Source organism: Crotalus tigris, unplaced genomic scaffold, assembly GCF_016545835.1.
Source record: "Crotalus tigris isolate CLP2741 ecotype Arizona unplaced genomic scaffold, ASM1654583v1 scf7180000023745.68627, whole genome shotgun sequence".
Taxonomy (NCBI): domain Eukaryota; kingdom Metazoa; phylum Chordata; class Lepidosauria; order Squamata; family Viperidae; genus Crotalus; species Crotalus tigris.
Window position 1 is genome coordinate 19,576 of NW_024100154.1, and position 21,909 is coordinate 41,484.

At 43.4% G+C, this 21,909-nt stretch overlaps 1 protein-coding gene across 2 annotated transcripts; it reads right to left on the reverse strand.

The window, feature by feature from the left end:
• Positions 1–301: 301 nt before the first annotated feature.
• LOC120298097 lies at positions 302–21,610 on the reverse strand. Of its 2 annotated transcripts, none has more exons than XM_039321434.1 (3): positions 21,192–21,610; positions 5,812–5,865; positions 302–3,162 (listed from the first exon to the last, which is right to left on the reverse strand). In XM_039321434.1, the coding sequence occupies exon 3, from the start codon at positions 2,158–2,160 to the stop codon at positions 421–423; it is 1,740 nt and encodes a 579-aa protein (XP_039177368.1). In that variant the 5' UTR covers positions 2,161–3,162; positions 5,812–5,865; positions 21,192–21,610; the 3' UTR covers positions 302–420. Both variants share the same exon structure in this region, with proteins under 2 accessions (XP_039177368.1, XP_039177369.1).
• Positions 21,611–21,909: the final 299 nt, after the last annotated feature.

Sequence of the window (21,909 nt, forward strand, 5' to 3'; positions counted from 1 at the left end):
GGATCTCAGCTGGGTAAAATAGTTCATCAAGTGGGTGGGCCCGGTGCACAGGAACTGTGGGCCAATAGTTCTGGTATGCAGTCTTGTCTCCCAATGAGACAAGGTCTTCTTCCTGTGAAGGAAACTGGAACCAAATCTGGAACAGAAAAAACTGGAACCCAAGCTTCTCGGGAATGAGGGGAACAGGATTCACAGGATACTCAGGAACTGAAAAACCTGGAAAGACATAAACAGCTGGATCTGGAAACTCAGGAACAGTTGGGGCTGAAGAATCAAGATCAGGAACATCAGGAAACTCAGGAACAGCCGGAGCTGAAGAATCAGGAACAACAGCTGGGACTGAAGGGTCAGGAACAGCTGGAACTGAAGAGGTTCAATTGTCTAAGCTGGTCTTCCTTAGCAACAGGACTCGGTCAGTGATTAGTCTGGTGTAGAGCTAGTTGCTTGTCGTGATTCCTTAGACAGCATCTTAGGTTCTAGGTGTAAGGCTGCTGGGTGCCTGTCGCTGTTGCACAGGTGGCATTTCACCTTAGCTGTGCAGTCCTTGGCCATGTGATCCATAGAGTCACAGCATTTGAAACATATCCTATTCTCTTTGAGTAGGGTCTTTCGGTCATCTAGGGATTTCTTCCTAAATTCTCTGCAATCATTTAGAGAGTGAGAGAACTTGTGTATCGGGCAAGTTAGGCCTTTGGTAGTTGGATGAGGGTTCGAAAGAGCGCTTCTAGGTGTTTGTTCGTCTGGAGACATCTTTGGGGAAGGCGTGATGTCTGTTTTATACACCAAAGGTGTGGTTCTGTCCGTAGCTTGGGAAGAATTTTGGTTGGGGCTGAAGTTGTCATGTGTTGGCTCGAAGTTGCTGGCATTACAACGTAGTTTTGCTTGGTCGGTCACAAATTCAGCGAGTACAGCGAAGGCAGGTGGTGCGTCAGGGTCTTGGTTCCTGTGGGTTTCTGATATTTTGGCCCATTCGTCCCTTGACTGCTTTGGTAGTTTTCTAACTATGATCCTTTGCTTCTTGAACTGATCGAGGCAGGTAAGTTTTGGCATGTTGGGTTGCTCGCGAACTGAATGTAGCATCGAGAGCGTGTCAGCGAATTCCAACATCTGGGTGTGATCATTGATATAGATGTTAGGGAAGATGTAAATGCAATCCAAGAGTGACTTTTCTGTCAGTTCATGTCCGCCATACTGCTCATCGAGCCTTTCCCAAGCTTTGAGAAGGGTGGTAGCTGGGTTGCCTAGGTGGGCTAGTTGAGTGTTCTCTACTAATCGTGTGGAAGCTGGTCCCAGCCATGTTTTCATGTGTCCGAGCGCTTCGCTCGATGTTATAGCTTCATCTTGGATAGCGGTTTGGAACGTGAGCTTCCACAATACGTAGTCCTTCCCCGGTTTATCGGGGAATTTGTGTACGCCCTTGGATGCCAGATCTATGTTGCTTCTGTAAAGTCTCATAGGGGTGTAACTGGGTGGCGATGGTACATCGCTTCCAGGAGTAGGGGCGTGTGCCATGTTTGGCTGGTAACTTCCTTCGGCGTATTGGTGGCTGGGTGTATTTTGCCATGTCACGTGCAAGGGACCTTGTTGGCTTGATCTGAACTCTGCTGCTCTGGCATTGAGCTGAGGGAGCCCAGGCTCTTGCTTGCTTACGTGTTGGAAGGTCTGTGTTTCTGGTAGAGTGTAGCTAGCTTCCTGGTAGGCTGTCAGAGCTGATGCTCGAGGCTGTCCCCTGTAGTCAGGATTGGTGGCAGTTCCTTGGGGCGCGGCCTCCTGTTGGTGCAGCAGGGACTCTAGTGACTCTAGTGTGGCTCTAACTCTTTCAATCTCTTCCCTGAGCTGCTGTAGGGCTGTTGGCGCTATAGGTGGATCCATCCGATTGCCATTAGTGGTATGGTTTGGTGGGTTCTGTGGGGTAATAACGGTGGGAAGATCTAGTGGCACTCCCCGCTGTGCAGTTGTTGCCATTGCTGGGTTAATAATGGTGGAAAGATCTTGTGGCACTCCCAGCTGTGCAGTTGTTGCCATTGCTGGGTTAATAATGGTGGAAAGATCTTGTGGCACTCCCGGCTGTGCAGTTGTTGCCATTGCTGGGGTAATAATGGTGGAAAGATCTTGTGGCACTCCCCGCTGTGCAGTCATTGCCATTGCTGGTAATCCCATTAGGTTCGATGTGGCAACAACGGCGGGAGGATCTCATGACCTAGGTGTCGTGACATCAACTCTGCAGTTGACCAGCGAATCAGGTCGTTGAGATTCCTCTGTTCGTCTACTCAGTCTTGGGGGGCTTCTGGCTGGCTGTGGTGCTCTCATCTGTGCATTCTGGAGTGCGCTTTGGTTGTCCACATAGGCCTGTACACGGCTGTGAGAACTTTCCCTTCCTAGACTTTCCAAATTGGGCGTTGACATGGCATCTTCTAACTCTCTCTGCAGGATCGCTTCTATTGCGGCTGCCTCTTTTGCTCTCTGTTGTCGCTGGAAAATCTCAAAGTTGGCCTGAGCTTTGGCCAAGTCTTCTCTATGTAGCTTGTCGTCTACTGCTGCTTCTGCAGCAATGTTGGCCATTGCGGTATTGATCCGTGCTTCCCTGAGACGGGCGGCAATACTCTCTGCTCTTGAGGCTCGAGATGCATGGCTCTGGCGAGATGCCTTTGAATGGCGGGAGGGTCCTGTGATATGCGAGTGTTGGGACACGCTGGAGTGTGCCTTGGACATGTGGCGAAAAGATGAGGCCTTTCCAGACACATGGGATGGATCTGCGTGCGACCATTGTGATGGTGCATGTGAATAGCGGGAAACTTCGGACTCGGCTCTGTTGACCGGTCTGCCTTTCTGGTGAGGGTCGGGCTGTGGGGAACCATGTGAGCTCACTAGAAGCTTCTTACATTCCTCGTTTATTAGCCTGAGGCTTTGCATCTCGCTGTCGACTCTTAGGTCTCTTAACTGTTCTTGAATGTCCTTGAGTTGCTGTTCAGAGTCCATCCATTGCACGTAGGCGTCTTCCTTATCTCCTTCCACTGCATGTGCCCGTTCTGGGGAGAGTTCCTCCTTCTGTTCGTGGTAGAGTTTGTATAATCTCTCCAAGCCTCTTTCATGGCGCCTGTGGATGGTGTGCCATTTCTCCATCAGATGTGAGTGCATGGCTTCTTGAGCTTTCTGTGTTGTCTAAGATCGTATTGACCCTGAGACATTATTGGCTTTGTTGAGGCTTGAGTTTCAACCTCTGCATACTGGTCAAGGTTGGCTGTTTGCAGCATCTCTCCTTGACTGACTGGTTGGGGTGTCTCAACTAGGCTGGTTAATTGAACCCCTTTGTCCAAATCAATAAGACACTCCTCCATGGTTAGGGTAGGTTCCTTCTCAGCTATTTTGAAGAGAATTTGAAGAACTTCTCTTTTTGATCACTAGGGGTCGCTACTTGTAGATCAGCTTCTGAGGTGCTGTCTGTAGGTGGAGATGCCACTGGGTGCGTTCTCCTGTGTTTGTGGGTACTTCAGTGCAGTTCGCCCCTTCACCACTAGGGGTCACTTGCTGTGGGTCAGCTACCAGGGTGCTCTGGCTTCGAGGTTCACCCTTTGTCCACTAGAGGGGCTTCTCTGGGTGCGGTTAAAGGCTTGCGTGTAGAGCTTCCTTTAACCACTAGGGGGCGTCTGGAGAAAGGCTAGCCAAATTCTTCCTATTGCCACGTTACTGCTAGTGAGCCACTAAGAGAATGTAGAGGTACAAATTCCCACCTGGTCAGTTGCAGGCTGGAACTACGGGTCATCAGCTGTGATAATAGGCAAAGGCAATTGGCTCTTGCTTCCTCTCTCTCAAGCTGGGACAGCTTAGCCTTCAGCTTGAGTGAATGAGTGAGTACTTTTGGTAAGTTCACTCTGTGCCCTCTAGGGGGTGTTAAAAAGGCTAGCCAAATTCTTCCTATTACCACGTTACTGCTAGTGAGCCACTGAGAGGATGTAGAGGTACAAACTCCCACCTGGTCAGTTGCAGGCTGGAACTCCGGGTCATCAGCTGTGATAATAAGCAAAGAGACTTGGCTTTGATTTCTTCTGCCTAAGTTCCCTCAAGCTGGAACAGCTTAGTGCTCAGCTTGGGTGAGTGAGTGAATGCTTCCAGTAAGATCACTCTGTGCCCTCTGGGGGGTGTTGGTAGCTTGGGATAACTTTAAGTAGCTTGCACTTTAACTAACAGATTTGCTCTGTTGTGTGCTGAATTAATTGTGGCTGTTGTGACTCAGCTAGAAAAAAAAATTGCATGACCACCAGGGGGTGCTTCTGCGATGATTCCTCCTTATAACATTGGCTGAAATTCCGAGCATACCTAGGGCTGTCACTATGGCAACAGATTAGTTTATTGAAAGACAATAAACCTTGCTTTTGTCTGAACTTTAGAGGCAGTCATTAAACAGTTCTTTGTTTCAGGCTGCTGTGATTCACTGGCAAAGAGGGGAGGGGGAAAAGCCCAAGCTCCTTTTGGTGTTAAAATTCAAACTTTTCATGCAAGGAACAAAAATGTAGATTTTTGTTTTTCTTTCTCCCCACTATAAACATTAATTTGAGAACAGGTCCAAGGTACTTTTTACTTTGAAGTTTAGCTAGCAAGCGAATTAGCATAACAAAACCTCTGAATCACTCCTTGAAAGCTGTTTTTTACACAGACACGCTGGCTTTGCTTTGCAAGCTTTTAAAGGCATCAAGAGAATCTTTACTTCCTTGAAGGTTAATGTAGAGAAAGGGCTAAACAATTTGATTCTCTTTCTTCAAACTGTTGCAGCTTTGAGAGGAGAATTAATCTTTGCCAATTTACTATTTGCTTTCAAAAGATAGCACAAATTATAAGTATATATTCTTACTATTCTGACCCAAATTTAAAAGTGTTATATTTCAAATCCAGTCAGATAGTTAACTCAAAAGAAACGATCTTATAATAAACAAATATATTTTAATGAGAAAGATTACTTGCGTTCACGTTGAGATTGGTGCTGCTGGAAATACATGTTTGTTCATCTTTCAGATCCTTTCCTTAGGTAAGAATATATTGCTCTTCACACCATCTTTATGTTTATAGGGAGACCTTCCATGGCCCATGCTTCTTACAGACAAAGAGATTCCCATGTGGCTTGTGTCCAGGAAGTCTCCCAAAGACCTTTGGGACTCCTCCCACTGACCCATCCACATACCTAGCATTTAACCCAATAACTGCCAGACCTTCCAACATAGAGCTGGGCCATAGAGCTATATGGGCCATAGAGCTATATGGGCCAGAACACTGTTCTAGAGCATCTATCTAGTATGTGATATCTAAAAGTTACCAACTGGGTAACACATAATCAAAACTTTCTACTCTTGAGATACAGAGGGATACAAATTAATACTGTGAAAACATTTAAAATGGGGGACTTCAGAAAGTATATTGATGGGGGTGAAATTTCCCTCTTGAAAACATTGGAATACACACATTTATGAAACAGATGTGACTGAAGGGTAATGAAATATCCCCTACCTTTAAAAAAAGCACTTCCATGTGAGATCTCATCATATGACATGATATTTTTTTGAAAAAGAATTCCAGAGTTGATGTGGAGAACTGCCATATAGTTGGTATGTCTTGGGGCATTTCAAAATATTAAGTCATTGCCACAAGAAAACATTTTGTACATGTGCGTGTATGTTTTCTGTATGACAGCCACAATACAACCCCAGCACACAGGAAATTGGTAATATTTAATGTGTTTTGCATCTTTAACTACTTATCCCATAGGATTCAACTGCTTGAACAAAATCAGTTTTATATGGTTATAATATTTAGACTTACCTGAAGATAAAAGATAAGCTCAAGCCACTTTTCAAACCAGTGTGCAACACTGCCCTTAAATAGGAAAATACAGTAGGAAAATGAGTAAAAGTTAGCTTACTAACAAGACAAAGCAAACAATACATTTTCCCCTTGAACCTTAATAAATAATGAACATGTCTGGATCAATAACTTTATCAAAATGGGAATGTTTAAGGAACTGCATTTGCCATTAACTTGGTCTTCACTTCCTATCTGTGAAAAGTCGGTACAGTATAGTAAAGCGTGGGGACATTGAGGACACCTATGTTTAAGTCAACCCTCAATTATGTAAACTCACTGGGCGAATTAAATCAGTTGTTTTGTCTCAATCCAACCTCCATCAAAAGGGAGAGAGTGCAGTGAATATTATCTTGAGCTGCTGGAAGAAAATCAGGATATAAATCTTGATGTTAATAGCAATTATAAAATCAAATCTTAATAAGATCTATAATAATAATTGCTATTTTTTTACTTTTTTCCAGGACTATACACTAACTATGTATTTCCAGCAATCCTGGAGGGATAAAAGATTATCCTACTCTGGCATACCTTTAAATCTAACTTTAGATAACAGAATGGCTGATTATCTCTGGGTTCCAGATACATATTTCCTGAATGACAAGAAATCCTTTGTTCATGGAGTTACTGTGAAAAATCGAATGATTCGGCTACATCCAGATGGAACCGTTCTTTACGGTTTGCGGTATGTTACATTTCATTGTATTTTGAAACTACTTTGGGAATTGATTTTCTTTTATAAGGTCTGCCGTGCAGGATGAATTTTCAGGTACAAACAACCCTCCCCCCCCCTCACAAACATATTTTCTTTCAACCTGTTCAGAGATGCTATCTTGCCTAATTTATAGGTAATCTTCAACTTACAACCACAATTGGGACAGGAATTTTGGTCACTTAGTGATGAAGCATTAAGCAAGTCATTCCATGACTGAACCCAATTTTATTGCCATTTTATCATATGGTTGTTAAGTGAACCCATCTTCCCCAATTGATTTTGCTTGTCAGAAGTCAGCTGGAAAGGTCACAAATCACAATTATATGATTACAAGACTCTGCAGCCATCATAAATGGAAGCCTGAATTGCAGTCCCATGTTCATGGGGTTTTTGCAAGTATTGTTACTTTGAGGAAAAGTCATAAGTTTTTTTAAAACTTTGAACCATCATTAAATGAACAGTTATAAATTGAGGACTACCTGTAATCCAATCTGTGGTGGTTCTGAAAATCATAATCAAGATATGAAAATGTGTTCCTGCATAAAGTTCAAGGGAAAACTCAGGATTACTTATTTGATGAAACTGGGAATTAATTTTCTGTATGAGTCAGGCTGAAGATTGGGTTGCACTCAATGGCATCAACGGGGAGTGGAGTAGGGGTATCAAAAAAAGTAAGATGCTAGTCTTGCCTTTTTTGATCCTCTTTTCCCTGGAACATCACTGACTACACCCAGCCTTTCAAATCTGCTAATGGACTACATGTTCAAAATAAGGTATAGGTTGGGAGAATCACTTCTGAAAATGATTGGGATAGTATAGGATTCAATTAGTAAGTTCTAACAAATTTGTTTTTGTTGTTTTATTATAGTTCATTGCACAGTAAGCCAAATGTTTAGACTGTGTTTGGCATTTTTGTCTACCTATCAAGTCCTTTCCAAGAACCTGGGTTAAGCAGATCTGGATATTTGATGGTCTTACAGATATCATCGCAGTATGGAAGTTGTTCCAAGTAAAGCCGCCTTTTGCAATTGATTGATGGCAAATTTGTCATTGCCAATGGTGTTCAAGTGGTGCTCCAGTTGTTTTGGGATTAAACCCAAGGCCCCTATTACTATTGGTACCAACTTTACTTGCTTTTGCCATAGTCGTTCTATTTCTACAGTATTTGTAGTTCTTCGTATTTTGTTACCTTCTCCAGTTCTTTCTCTTCTATTCTGCTGTCTCCAGGAACTGCCACATCGACTATTCAGATTTTTTTGTCTTTCTTATTGACAATTGTTAAGTCTGGGATGTTATGTGGTAGGTATCTGTTTGAATTCTAAAGTCCCAGAGCAATTTATCTTTTTTATTTTGTATGACCTTCTCTATTTAATGGTCCTGCCAGTTCTTGCTTGCAGGCAAATGATATTTCTTGCAGATTTTCCAGTGTACCACTGTTGCTACTTTGTTATGTCATTCTTTGTTGTCAGTCTGTGTGATCTTCTTATAGCAACTTTTCAGCTTTTTCATAGGCAACACTTATGCTCTGTTGCTGTCTTCTCAATTCTGGCTTTGTATGCATTTGTTCTTAAGACTGGGTCTTGTGCAGACACAATTAGTCTCTTTCTTTAATTTTCCTGCTCTTAGCCATTGTCAGGTCTTATTATTATCTACTTTCCCTACTATTTTTTTAATGTAGTAGCCACATCATGCTTCCTCATCCCATGCCGCCATTCTGTTCTTTATTTGGTCTTTCTTGTAGGCCAGTTTGGTGTCTCCACTAGTCTGTAAGCCTTCTGTGTATACTAACTTCTGTGCATCTTCTTCATTGTCCTTCAAATATTCTTCCAAGTCCCTTTTTATTACTTCAACCATCTGATGTACTTGCAACATTCCACATGCATCTATTTGCCTTGATAGGTAGAGATGATGATTGATGATGATAATTATAATGATATAGAATAGAATAGAATAGAATAGAATAGAATAGAATAGAATAGAATAGAATAGAATAGAATAGAATAGAATAGAATAGAATAGAGCTGGAAGGGACCTTGGAGGTCTTCTAGTCCAGCCTCCTGCTCGAGCAGGAAAACCTATATCATGTCAAAAAGGTGGATGTCCAGTCTCTTTTTAAAAATTTTCAGTGATGGAATGCCCACGATTTCTGTGGGTAAGCTGTTCTACTAGTTGATTGTCCTCACTGTCAGGAAATTCCTCCTTAGTTCCAGGTTGCTTCTCTCTTTGATCAGTTTCCAACTGTTGTTTTTTGTCCTTTGATCTGGTGCTTTGGTGAACAACCTGGCCCCCTTTGCCTTGTGGCAACCCCTCAGATACTGGAACACTGCTATCATGTCTCCCCTATTCTTTTCTTTAGACTAGCCAGACCCAATTCCCATAGCCATTCTTTGTATGTTTTAGTCTCCAGGCCCCTGATCATCTTAGTTGCTCTTCTTTAAAAAAAATTTCAAACTCTCAACATCTTTTTTGTGGTGTGGTGACCAAAATTGGCTGCAGTATTCTAGGTGTGGTCTTACTAGGGCTTTATAAAGCTGTAATAGTATTTCTTGTGATCTTGATTCTATGCCTGTTGGAATATTCATGAACAGGAAGAGTCATGTGGTAACTCAGTCAGCCAATGAGAAGAAAGGGCTACTGAGTCTGTGCAAAAGGAGTATTGAGTTAGGAGCTGGATTTCCAGTCTCAAGGTTTTGTCTCTGGTCTGTCTCTATAAGAAGACTTCATTAAGCTATGTTGCTGTAAAGAAGAATGGTATTGTAAATATTTTTATATAAATATAAAGTTATTTGAATCAGCTAAATGCAGTCAACTGTGAGAGCTTCTGATTTATTTTTCACCAATAGAGAAATTAAAATTCTCTAACAGGTTATGGGCCCAGAGCTTACTAAGGACTGCATTGTAATTTAAAGTTGGAAGAAATTGCTTGTGTTTAGAAAGTATAAGAACAAGGCAGAATTGGCAGAATAGCTGCAATGGAATTTAAGGAAAGCTATGTACCTCGTTTGGGCCAGAAGAATTACATTGTGTGGGCTGCAAAAATGGAATGTTTGCTGAAAGCAAAAGAGCTGTGGTATATTGTAGAAAATCCACCACAAGTGTTTGCAGCTGTTGATCAGAAAAATCATGATAGAGCAATGGCTTATCTCATATTGAATTTAGATGATGCAGAATTTCTAAATGTTGCAAATTGTAAGGACCCACCCCACTTTGCATCTTAAGAAGACAGAACTCTTGGAATAATTCTTCCAACAGGAATCCTTTATTAAGAAGAAGTGGTTGCAGGCGTGCTTAACAGGACTTGGGGTCCAAGCCCTCCCATTCAAGGTTTTAAGGGGTTCCCCAGTAGTCCCACCCAATCAACCCCCCTTCCAGTGATAGTTTCAGGTATCACAATTCCACCCCCTTTTTTCTTTCTTCCGTCTGGATGGAGACTTCAGATAACTACATGAAAGGCAAATACCCTTCTTTGTTATGGTAAGGTTCTTTGGTGCTAATGCTTTGAGGTTACAATAAACACACATTCAGCATTCAGCTCCTTGAAGTATACTGAAGGAAGTGAGGGCCATAAAGCCCCTTTGTTCTCCCCCTTCTCTCCCTCTTATGGCAGAATCCAGAGAAGGCAGAATTGGGAGTTTCTATATTTGATAATTAAAGATGAAATATAATTGGATTCTGACATCCGGCCCCTCTTAAAAATAAGAGAGATCCACCTGAAAGAAAACACAAGTATAAAATTTAGTCAGGCTTGTTAGGATACTCGGTGTGAACTTCTTCAATAGCTTCGGGGCTCTGACATAATGTTTATGGACCCACTCGTTTTGTGAGGCAGGGAGGTGTTTCCAGGCAACTAGGTACTGAGTTGCTCCATGATATCTCCTAGAATCAAGGATTTCGTTTATTTCGAAGTGTTGTTCACCCTCCACCATGAGTGGAGGTGGTGGTGGGGGGATTTTTGGCCGTAGAGTTGACTGATGCTCTCTTTTCAGCAAGCTGCAATGAAAAATTGGGTGTATTTGCCTGAGATTTTTGGGTAATTCTAATTCTACTGTTACTGGATTTATGATTCTTTTAATTGGAAAAGGTCCTATATATTTTGCACTTTCCCTTGCAACCTCTTTGCCGTGGCACATTTTGGACAACTGGCTATATAACTTTCAATGTCCTTTTTCATGGATGGCCACCAAAATTGCCGTTTAATTAAATGTAAAGTTTTTACAAATCCAAAATGCCCTGCTGATTTTGTGTCATGGCAAAGGTGCATGAAAGTTACTCTTTGAGTTGTTGGTATATATAACTTTTCCCCTACCCAAGGCAACCCGTCTCTCATTGTGCACACATTTTTGTTTTTCTGGAACCATTCATCTGTTTCCAAACTTTTTCTGAATTCAATTCCAGTTTGGCTGTCCAGTTGTGGTTTTAATTTGGCTTGGGTTCTTGTGGTTACTGGTGCTGCCAGTTGTGACTCTGCCATTATTGGTCTAGAGTCTGTGGTTCGTGCGCTGTTATATTGGGGCATGCGAGATAGAGCATCTGCCAGGAAGTTCTTTCTTCCTGGTAAATGTTTGAGCTTAAATTGGAATTGGTGAAAATGCTGGGACCAGCGGGCTTGTTTGGGATTGAGTTTCCTGGAAGTTTTCAGGGCTTCTAAATTTTTGTGATCAGTCCACACCTGGAAGGGGATTTTGTTGCCTTCCAGGAACTGTCGCCACGTGAGTAATGCCCAACGTATCCCATAAGCCTCCTTCTCCCATACGGGCCAGCGCTGTTCTGTTTCCGTGAGTTTCTTGGATGTATATGCACAGGGTTGCAATACTGCATCATCATTTTCTTGTAATAGCACAGCCCCCACTGCCACATCACTTGCATCTGCCTGTATTACGAAGGGCTTGTCCATGTCTGGGTGCCTTAGTACTGGTTCGGCAGAAAAAAGTCTCTTTAGTCTCTCAAACGCTGCTTGGCACTCCATTGTCCATGTTAGTGGCTGGCTAGGTTTTACTGAGGATGCTCCCTTCGTTTTTAGTAAGTTAGTGAGGGGCAAGGCTATCTGGGCAAATGAGGGGATGAATTGGCGGTAAAAATTTGCAAAGCCCAGGAAACTTTGTAGTTGCTTTCTTGTGCGGGGTGGCGCCCAATCTAATACTGCTTTGACCTTCTCTGGGTCCATTTCAATGCCCTGTGGGGATATGCGATAGCCTAGGTAGTCTATCCTTTCCTGGTGGAATTCGCATTTTGAGAGTTTGGCATATAGGTGGGCGGCTCGCAGCTTCTTTAAAACCGCCCTGACAAGGTTGACGTGTTCCTCTTTTGTTTCAGGAAAGATAAGAATGTCGTCCAAGTAAACAAGGACCCCCTTAAACAGGTGCTCCCTTAGAACGTCATTGATTAATTGCATAAAGACTGCAGGGCCCCCTTGTAATCCAAATGGCAAGACTTTGAATTGATAGCACCCCATGGGGCAGTTAAATGCAGTCTTCCATTCGTCCCCTTCCTTAATTCTCACGCGATAGTAAGCTTCCCTTAGGTCTAGTTTAGAAAAAATTTTCCCTTTCGATAGGTGTGACAGCATGTCTTTCATGAGGGGCAGAGGGTATAGGTTGCTTTCACTGATTGTATTCAGGGCCCTATAATCCACGCATAAGTGTAAAGAGCCATCCTTCTTCTCTCTAAAGAGGACTGGGGCAGCCACTTTAGGCTTGGCTGGCTCAATGAAACCTCTCTCTAAGTTTTTTTTTATGAATCTTTCCATTTCCTCCTTCTCCTTTGGGCTCATGGAGTATAATCTGGGCTTCGGGAGTTTTGCCCCAGGCTTGAATTCAATGGTACAGTCTGTGGGTCGGTGGGGGGGAAGCTCATTCGCCCTCTCCTCACTGAAGACTTCAGCAAGGTCCCTATATTCCTCTGGTATTTCTGTTAATCTTTTTTCCTCTCCTATGGATGCTTTTTCTATTCTTGATTCTGGTAGCCTCTCTTGGGGTTTTAAGTCCATAGGGTCCCCCTTCGGGAATTTGATTTCTGTCGTCCTCCAATTTACCCAGGGGTTCCATTTTTTCAACCATTCCATCCCTAGAATCATTGGGCATTCCATACCTGGGGTCACCACAAACGTTATGTCCTCTTCATGTTTGCCCAGGGAGAGGTGTATTGGTAGAGTGGCTAGGGTAGCTGGCACCCCCCCTGCTATGGATCCATCTAACTGGCCAAATGAGATTGGTTGTTCCAGTCTCCTGGATGGGATGCCCAGATTCCCCACTAGTGTTGGGCTAATGAGGCAGCGGGTGCAGCCAGAGTCTATTAAGGCTTTCACCTTCACAGCTTCGGGCATGGGGGGGATTAATATAGTCACTGTTTTGAAGATGGGTGTGATGCATCCACTTACCAGGGGTTCGCCCTCCGAGCTCTCATCTGAGGCATCCACCGGCCCTGTGGTGTAGGCTGGAGTTCTTTCCCCTTGGTGAGCAGAGGTGGGGGTTTCTGCAATTTCCATCATTCTCATGGCCGTTTCTTTTGGCTTAGCTGAAAACTTTCCGGGTTTGTTGATTGGGGATCTGTCTGGGTTGTGCTGGGGGGCCTTTGAGCGGCATTCTACAGCTCGATGCCCTTCTCTTCCGCACTTGAAACACCCCATTTGCTTCTTGGCTGTATCCGATGATTTCACCGGTTGGTGTGTCAGCTCAGGCGGGGGGCAGCTCCATTGTTTTCCTCGGCGGTGCCTCTTCAATATGTCGATCTCTGCTTCCTCTGCCAAGACGTACCATTCCTCAAGTCGATGTGGGTCCCCTCGGGGCAGGCAAGCATCATATAATCATAGTTTAGTCCGTCTTTGAAATGGCCAAGGAGGATGTCTTCTGGCCAATTCAGTTTGCTGGCAATGGCCCAGAATTCTTGTGTATATTCAGCCACCGGGCGTTTGCCTTGCTTCATCGTTTTTATCCTTTCACGGGCTTTGCGATCAGACAGGGGGTCTTCAAATCATCTTCTCAAAGAGGACATGAAACGGTTGAAGTTACTGAGTTCTGGGGCATTGGAGTCATGCAAGTTCACCACCCAATCTGCAGCCGGTCCATCCAGGGCGGATTGCACGATCCGGATGCGGGCTTTGTCGCTGGGAATGTCCTGCCTGTATTCCTCCATGTAGCTGAGGACTTGGGTTAGGAAAAACCCCAAGCGTGTTGGCTCCCCTTTGAATTTCACCTCCAACGGTGGACGTCTTGGAATGGATCGGTGCCTCCATTGTTGGTGGTAATGTCTTCCGTCCAGGTTGCCATCTGTGGTCCGATAGGGGGTGGGGGCTACTGGATCAGTAGCTGTCCCCAGGGTTGCAGGTTCCACGTCCCCCTCGGTGTTTCTTCCTTTGCGGCTCCAGGAGCTGGGGCGGCCGTAGGGCTCAGGATTCTCTTCTCCTAGGGAGCTGAGAGTTCTCTTCATCAGGTCAATAGCTTTCTCTAGGATCCAGTCTGAGTACGGTGCCCAGCTTCCTCCCTCTTCACTTGCGTGCAGGGATTTCTCCATCTCCTGCTTCCATTCTGGTTGCTTGGTCCCCCGTCTCAGGGTCACCTTTCTTGATTCCTTTCCCCACTCACTTTTCTTTCCAACGCCCATTGACCAGCGAGGCTTGTGGTCCCGTGTCTCCACCACTTCTTCTCCTGAGGAATCTGACCTCTCGGATCCCAACATCTGGCAAGGTTCCAACTGGGTCAGCGGCTCTCTTTCCAGGGAGTTTTCCCCCTCTCTTGCTCCATTGTCTGACATGGTAAATTTTTGCAAAATCCCCCGGCAAGGGTCTCCCTTCCAGGTGGATTAATTTTGCAAGTCCTGTCTAATGTAAGGACCCACCCCACTTTGCATCTTAAGAAGACAGAACTCTTGGAATAATTCTTCCAACAGGAATCCTTTATTAAGAAAAGTGGTTGCAGGCATGCTAGACAGGACTTGGGGTCCAAGCTCTCCCATTCAAGGTTTTAAGGGGTTCCCCAGTAGTCCCACCCAATCAACCCCCCTTCCAGTGATAGTTTCAGGTATCACAATTCCACCCCCTTTTTTCTTTCTTCCGTCTGGATGGAGACTTCAGATAAACTACATGAAAGGCAAATACCCTTCTTTGTTATGGTAAGGTTCTTTGGTGCTAACGCTTTGAGGTTACAATAAACACACATTCAGCATTCAGCTCCTTGAAGTATACTGAAGGAAGTGAGGGCCATAAAGCCCCTTTGTTCTCCCCCTTCTCTCCCTCTTATGGCAGAATCCAGAGAAGGCAGAATTGGGAGTTTCTATATTTGATAATTAAAGATGAAATATAATTGGATTCTGACACAAATTTAAAGACTGCAAAGGAGATTTGGTTGAAATTGAGAGCTGTGCACATGAATGTTTCTGCTTGCAACATAGTGCAATTGCCAAGAAAACTTTACAGAGCCTGTTTGCAACCAGGTGAATCTGTGGAACAGCATTTTAATAAAATGCAAAGTTTATTTTTGGACTTAGAACAATGTGGGATTAAATTCCCTGAGTGTCAGAAGGTTTTATTGGTGTTGAACAGTTTAGATAAAACCTGGAACACAGTTTCTACAATATTTGAGTGCAAAGAAGAGCAGGACTTAAAGTTTGAGGCTTTAAAGGCATGTTTGCTTAATGAAGAAGAAAAACGCCATTTTAGAAGCAGCCACGAGGAGGAGAAATTCCTGAGGAGGGGGTCCAGACTGCATGTCTCCAGAGGAGAAGAAACAAGCAGATCAGACCTGGACCAAATTGCAACAAAGGAGAGATTTTGCAAACAGAGAGCTGCTCGGAGGGAAAAGACTTGCTACATTTGTGGAGCCAGCACACATTTGCAAAGGAACTGTTTGCAGCAAAGGACATTTGTGCATGCAAAAAGGACTGCTTTGCAAAAGGAACATTTTGGTGTTGCAAAAGTTTGCAATAGCAACAACAGAGACAAGTGGCTAATTGATAGTGGGGCAAGTCAAACAATTGTTAATGACTCTGAATTATTTTGCAGGTTTGTTCCAGTAGCACAAGAAGCTGTGGCTTTGGCAAATGGCCAAAAAGCAAAAGTCATTGGAAAAGGCGATGTAAAAATTCCATATTTGGAATCAAAGTTTACTAATGTGCTCTGTGTACCTGAGATGGAACATAATTTGTTAAGTGTATCTAATTTAGACAAACAAGGTTTTGAGGTCATTTTTTTAAATGGGAAATGTCTCATCCAAAGGAATAGGAATATTTGTGCAGAAGGCATAAAGGAAGATAATCTATATGTATTGCAGGGACAAAAGGTTCAATGTTCCCATATATTTAAGAATGTTGCAGAGCATGATTCATGTGTTCATCATCTGTATAGAAGACTTGGCCATGCAAGCTTTAAAGTTTTGCAGCAAATGCAAGATTTTGCAGAAGGGCTAAATTTGAAGGGATGCAAAACATATTTGGACTGTGCAGTATGCAAAGCATCAAAGTCAAAGGCATTCCCAGTTAGTAAATATAGCACAAGACAAACAAAGAGTTCTAGAGCTGGTCCATGCAGATCTGGTGGGACCTATGCAAGCCAGTTTGGGAGGAGCAAAATATGCACTGATAATTGTTGATGATTATAGCAGGTATTCGTTTTGCTATTTGCTTAGAGCAAAGACAGAGGTGCTACAACAATTCAAGCAGTGGGTAAGTTTTGTAGAGAGAAGGTACAGACAACAAGTGTGTCAGTTGCAAACTGACAGAGGTACTGAATTTATGTCAACTAAATTCCAACAATGGTTGGGGCAGTTGGGGATGAGACACAGACGTACAAATCCTTACACAGCAGCAGAGAACGGTGTAGCTGAAAGAAGGAATGGTGTTTTGCAAACAATAAAGCTTCGTTGTTAGAGGATTCTGGTATGAGCAGGTCATATTGGGGAGAAGCCATATTGACTGCCAATTATATAGTTAACAGGCTGTGGAGTTCCTCCATTAATAATACTCCATATGCCACTCTATATGGGAGAAAGCTATCACTGGCACATTTGAGAATTTTTGGAAGTACTGCATGGGTACATATTCCGAAAGTAATCAGAAGGAAGGGACAGCAAAAGGCAAGAAAGCTTAGGTTTGTGGGCTATGAGCCAGGGTCAAAAGGATATCGCTTTAGCGATGGAAGTAAAAGAGTTATAATTTCAAGGTCTGCTAATTTTGCAGAACAAAATTGGGACAGAATTAATGCAAATTCTGGGTATATCTCACTTAATGACGGTGATCTGTTTAGTGACAATAATTCATCTAATGATAAAAAGTGAGTATAGAAGATGTCAATGTTCAGGGAGGAGAGGCTGAACAAGACATGAAGCCAGAAAGACTTGAGACACAGGAGCAGTTAATACCACGTAGGTCAGAGCGATGTAATAAAGGAATTCCGCCTGACAGGTATTCTGCCAGCAAGGTAAAGGTTTGCAATGTGTGGTATGATCCAAGAAGTTATAAAGAGGTGTTGGCATTACCAAAAGCTGAACAGGAAAGATGGAAGGAGGCCATGGATAAAGAGATGAAATCCATGGGAGACCATGAAGTATTTAAATCAGTGACTTTGCCACAGGGAACCGAAGCTATGGGTTGTAAGTGGGTATATAAGAAAAAAAGTATTGCCAAATAATGATATACAGTATAAGGCCAGGTTAGTGGCACAAGGTTTTTCACTATTAAAAAAATGTATTAAGTTAATAGGTCTGATGTCTCTTCCTGTCATGAAGGGAGGAGTGTTGGAATATTCATGAACAGGAAGAGTCATGAGTGGTAACTCAGTCAGCCAATGAGAAGAAAGGGCTACTGAGTCTGTGCAAAAGGAGTATTGAGTTAGGAGCTGGATTTCCAGTCTCAAGGTTTTGTCTCTGGTCTGTCTCTATAAGAAGACTTCATTAAGCTATGTTGCTGTAAAGAAGAATGGTGTCAATGCTGCAAATACTGTATATTTTTGCTTTGACAATATGCAAAACTGTCTGGTAATTACTGGGTTAATACATAGCTTAGAGTGGGGGGGGGAGCCCGGAAAAGAAAGAGGAAGTAAACTTTTGACCTTCACACTAATTGGATAATGTGACTAGTGACTGCAAGACAAGGGAGGGGTTTAGCAAGAAAAGATTGATGCCAGCGAGAGGAAGTCAGATTCTGGCATCAATACGCCCATGATGGTGACCGGCAAAATTGTAGCTCTGTAATAAAGACTTTAGGAAACATGCCTGAAAGTTCTTTGAAGTGCTTCATTGGTCGGAAACTGTGACAAATGGTATTGTAAATATTTTTATATAAATATAAAGTTATTTGAATCAGCTAAATGCAGTCAACTGTGAGAGCTTCTGATTTATTTTTCACCAATAGAGAAATTAAAATTCTCTAACAATGCCTCTGTTTATACAACCCAGGATTTTGTTAGCTTATTTGGTTGCTGCTGCACACTGCTGGCTCATAGTCAAGTGATCATCCACTAGGACTCCAAGGTCCCTCTCACAGTTAATGTTTCATCATTGCAGTCAGCCAGATGTTCAGACTGGATTTGGCATTTTTGTCTACCTATCAAGTCCTTACCAAGGATCTGGAATAGGCAGATGTTTCATGGTCTTATAGATGTTGTTGCAGGATGGAAGCTGTTCCCAGTAAAGCCGCATTCCACAATTGACTGATGGCAAATTTGTTAATGCCTGTGGTGTTCAAGTGATGCTCTGGTTGTTTTGGGATTGCACTGAAGGTGCCTATTACTATTGGTACTACCCTTGCTTGCTTTTGCCACAGTCATTCTATTTCTATTTGTAGGTCTTTGTATTTTGTTATCTTCTCCATTTTTTTCTATTCTATTCTGCTATTTCCAGGCATTGCCACATCCACTAGCCAGCTTTTTTTGTCTTTCTTAATGACAGTTGTTAAATCCAGGGTGTAATGTGGCAGGTTCCTGTCTGTTTGAATTCTAAAATCCCAGAGCAATTTAACTTCTTTATTTTCTATGACTTTCTCTATTTTATGGTCTCACCTGTTCTTGCTTGCAGGCAAATGATATTTTTTTCAGACCTTCCAGTGCACCATTGTTGCTACTTTGTCATGCTGTTGTTTGTAGTCAATCTGGATAATCTTCTTAGAGCAGAGGAACAGAGACTTACAACAGAGGCTCTTTGCAAAAGAAGATATTTCATTCCAAGATGCTTTGAGAGAGGTAACGGCTGAGGAGGCAGCAGGTGGGACGGTCAAGAACATGCGGCCCATCAGGAACAACCCAGAAGCAGTCTCCGTGCACCATGAGGGAGTCCAAGAAGGCTTGGAGGACAAATGCTTCGGGTGTGGAGGTCGCCATAAGAGAGCTGACTGCAGGTTCCGTTCCGCCATCTGCAGAGCATGTGGCCGGCAAGGCCACATAGCATCCGTCTGTCTGGGTTGCCAGAAGGTACAACCTCGAGAAGAATTACATCTGAAAGGTACCAGGGTCCCCAGCCAAAACAGGGTGGGTTTCTGCACATCGCGCAGAAGTATTTGCAGAACAGGCACATACAAACCACTTAAAAAGAAGCTGTCACTTAAGGTGAGGTTGCAAGGAGTCCCTTTGGTCATGGAGCTGGACACTGGGTATGCTCTTTCAATCATTTCCATTCATACATTTAGGAAAATTTGCAACAGCAATGGGTTCCAGGCCAAACTTAGGCCATCCAATATAATCTTAACAGACTTTCAAAATTCCAAGGTGTGTATAAAGGGGGAGGCCACCCTTACAGTGAGGCACAAGGATTTTGAAGGTCATTGGATATGTTGGTTGTTGGGGGTGAATGAACAAGTCTTATAGGACTTGATTGGTTTGAGGCCTTGGGAATCCAGGTTACTGGGCTGCAATATTTGCAAACGTTGGACCTAGCAGAAGTCTGCAAGAAGTTTGCAGATGTGTTTAAAGCTTGGGTCCTACAAGGGGCCTCCAGTTTCACTGAGGCTTGACCCTACCATCACACCCATTAGGGTTAAAGCTAGAAGAGTACCTTTTGCACTAAAAGGTAAAATTGATGCTGAGCTGGATAAATTGATCCAGCAAGGTATTTTAGAGCCTGTAGATTCAAGTCCATGGGAAACCCCCATAGTCACGCCTCTTAAGGCTAATGGGGACATACGCGTATGTGCAGACTACAATTGCACACTAAACAAGGCACTGCAACAGCACACGTACCCTGTACCAGTAGTCAGCCATATTTTGGCCTCCCTCAAAGAGGGGTGAGTTTTTGCAAAGCTCGATCTGGCACAGGCATATCAACAGTTACCTGTTGATGAAGCAGCTACTGAAGCATAGACCATTATAACATATAGGGGTGCATTCAAAGTCAAGAGACTGCAATTTGGAGTAAATGTAGCCTCTGGCATATGTCAAAGTGTCATGGAGAGTACAATTAGGGGTATCCCTGGAGTTTGCCCCTATTTCGATGATGTCCTTATTGCTGGAGAATCTACTCAGAATTTAGCAGAGAGATTAAGGGCTGTTTTGCTTCGTTTCCGAAGAGCAGGCCTAAAACTAAAAAAAGACAAGTGTAAGATAGGAGTCACTTCTACAGATTTCTTGGGATTCAGAATAGATGCCCAAGGTATTCACCCTGCTGAATCTAAATTGAAGGCTATACAGCAGGCTCCTAGCCCTAAGTCTAAAACTGAACTTCAGGCTTTCCTAGGTCTCTTGAATTTTTACAACGCTTTCCTACCTCACAAAGCTTCTGTAGAAGAACCACTACATAAGTGTTAGAGAATTTTAATTTCTCTATTAGTAAAAAAATAAATCAGAAGCTCTCACAGTTGACTGCATTTAGCTGATTCAAATAACTTTATATTTATATAAAAATATTTACAATACCATTCTTCTTTACAGCAACATAGCTTAATGAACACTTCTTACAGAGACAGACCAGAGACAAACCTTGGGACTGGAAATCCAGCTCCTAACTCAATACTCCTTTTGCACAGACTCAGTAGCACTTTCTTCACATTGGTGACTGAGTTACCACATGACTCTTCCTGTTCATGAATATTCCAATAATAGGCTTTTAGACAAGCAGGTAGTTTGGCAGTGGACCAAAGTCCACGAAAAGAACTTCAATGAGGTCAAGGCCTTGCTAACGTCCAATGATGTGCTTGCACATTTCAAGGAAAAATTACCTGTCTGCATCACCTATGATGCATCTCCTTATGGGGTGGGAGCTGTACTTAGCCACTTGAGGGCTGATGGAACTCAGGTTCCTGTAGCATATTACTCCAGGACTCCATCTTCTGCTGAGCGTAATTATGCTCAAATAGACAGGGAAGCATTGGCCATAGTAGCAGGAATTAAGAAATTCCGTGATTTTTTATATGGCTGACATTTCATGGTCTACACAGAACATAAGCCTCTGCTGGGGTTGTTTACAACCAACAAACAAACCCCTCATATTATTTCCCCTAGAATGGTGAGGTGGTCTATTTTTTTGTCAGCATATGATTATTCATTAATTCAGAAACCTAGTAAGGAGATGGGCCACACTGATGGCCCTCTGAAGCTAGTAAAAGCAGGCCCTGCTCTTGCCATCAATATTCTCTCCATTCAGGAGTTGCCTGAATCTCCCCTCAATGCCAGGGATGTGGCTGCAGGAACAGCCACAGATCTCACACTTACACGTGTGCTTTCATGGGTTTTGTCTGGATGGCCTGACAGAAGTCCAGGTACTGAGTTCCAAAGCTTCTGGCTCAAGAAGCATGAGTTATCCATCTTTAAGGGTTGCCTGTTGTGAGGCAGCAGGGTAGTTATTCCTGCATCATTGAGACCGAGAATCTTGGTCTCTCTCCATGAGGGTCATTCTGGCATTGTCAGGATGAAAGTGCTTGTGCGCAGCCATCTGTGGTGGCCTGGGCTAGATAAGGCTATAGAGGCCCAGGTGCACGGGTGTCACTTGTGCCAGCACTCAGGGCCGGAAATGCCTCAGGTCCCTGTGCATAGGTGGGAGGAAACACAATCACCTTGGTCCAGAGTGCATATAGATTATGCTGGGCCCTTTCAGGGGCAATTCTTCTTGGTCCTTGTTGATTGCCATTCAAAGTGGCTAGAGGTTGTTCCTGTTTCCTCCACTACTACTGCCAGGACCATCCAGGTGTTGAGAGGAATTTTTGCAGCATACGGCCTTCCAAATGTTCTGGTTTCAGATAACGGTCCTCAATTCACGTCTTCTGAGTTCCAGGCTTTCCTTCAGGCCAACATGATCCATCATGCGACTTCAGCCCCTTTCCACCCTTCCACCAACGGTATGGCTGAATGAATGGTGTGCATCACCAAGGATGCCCTCAAGAAACTGACATACGGTGACTGGAATCACAGGTTGGCAGACTTTCTTCTTGCA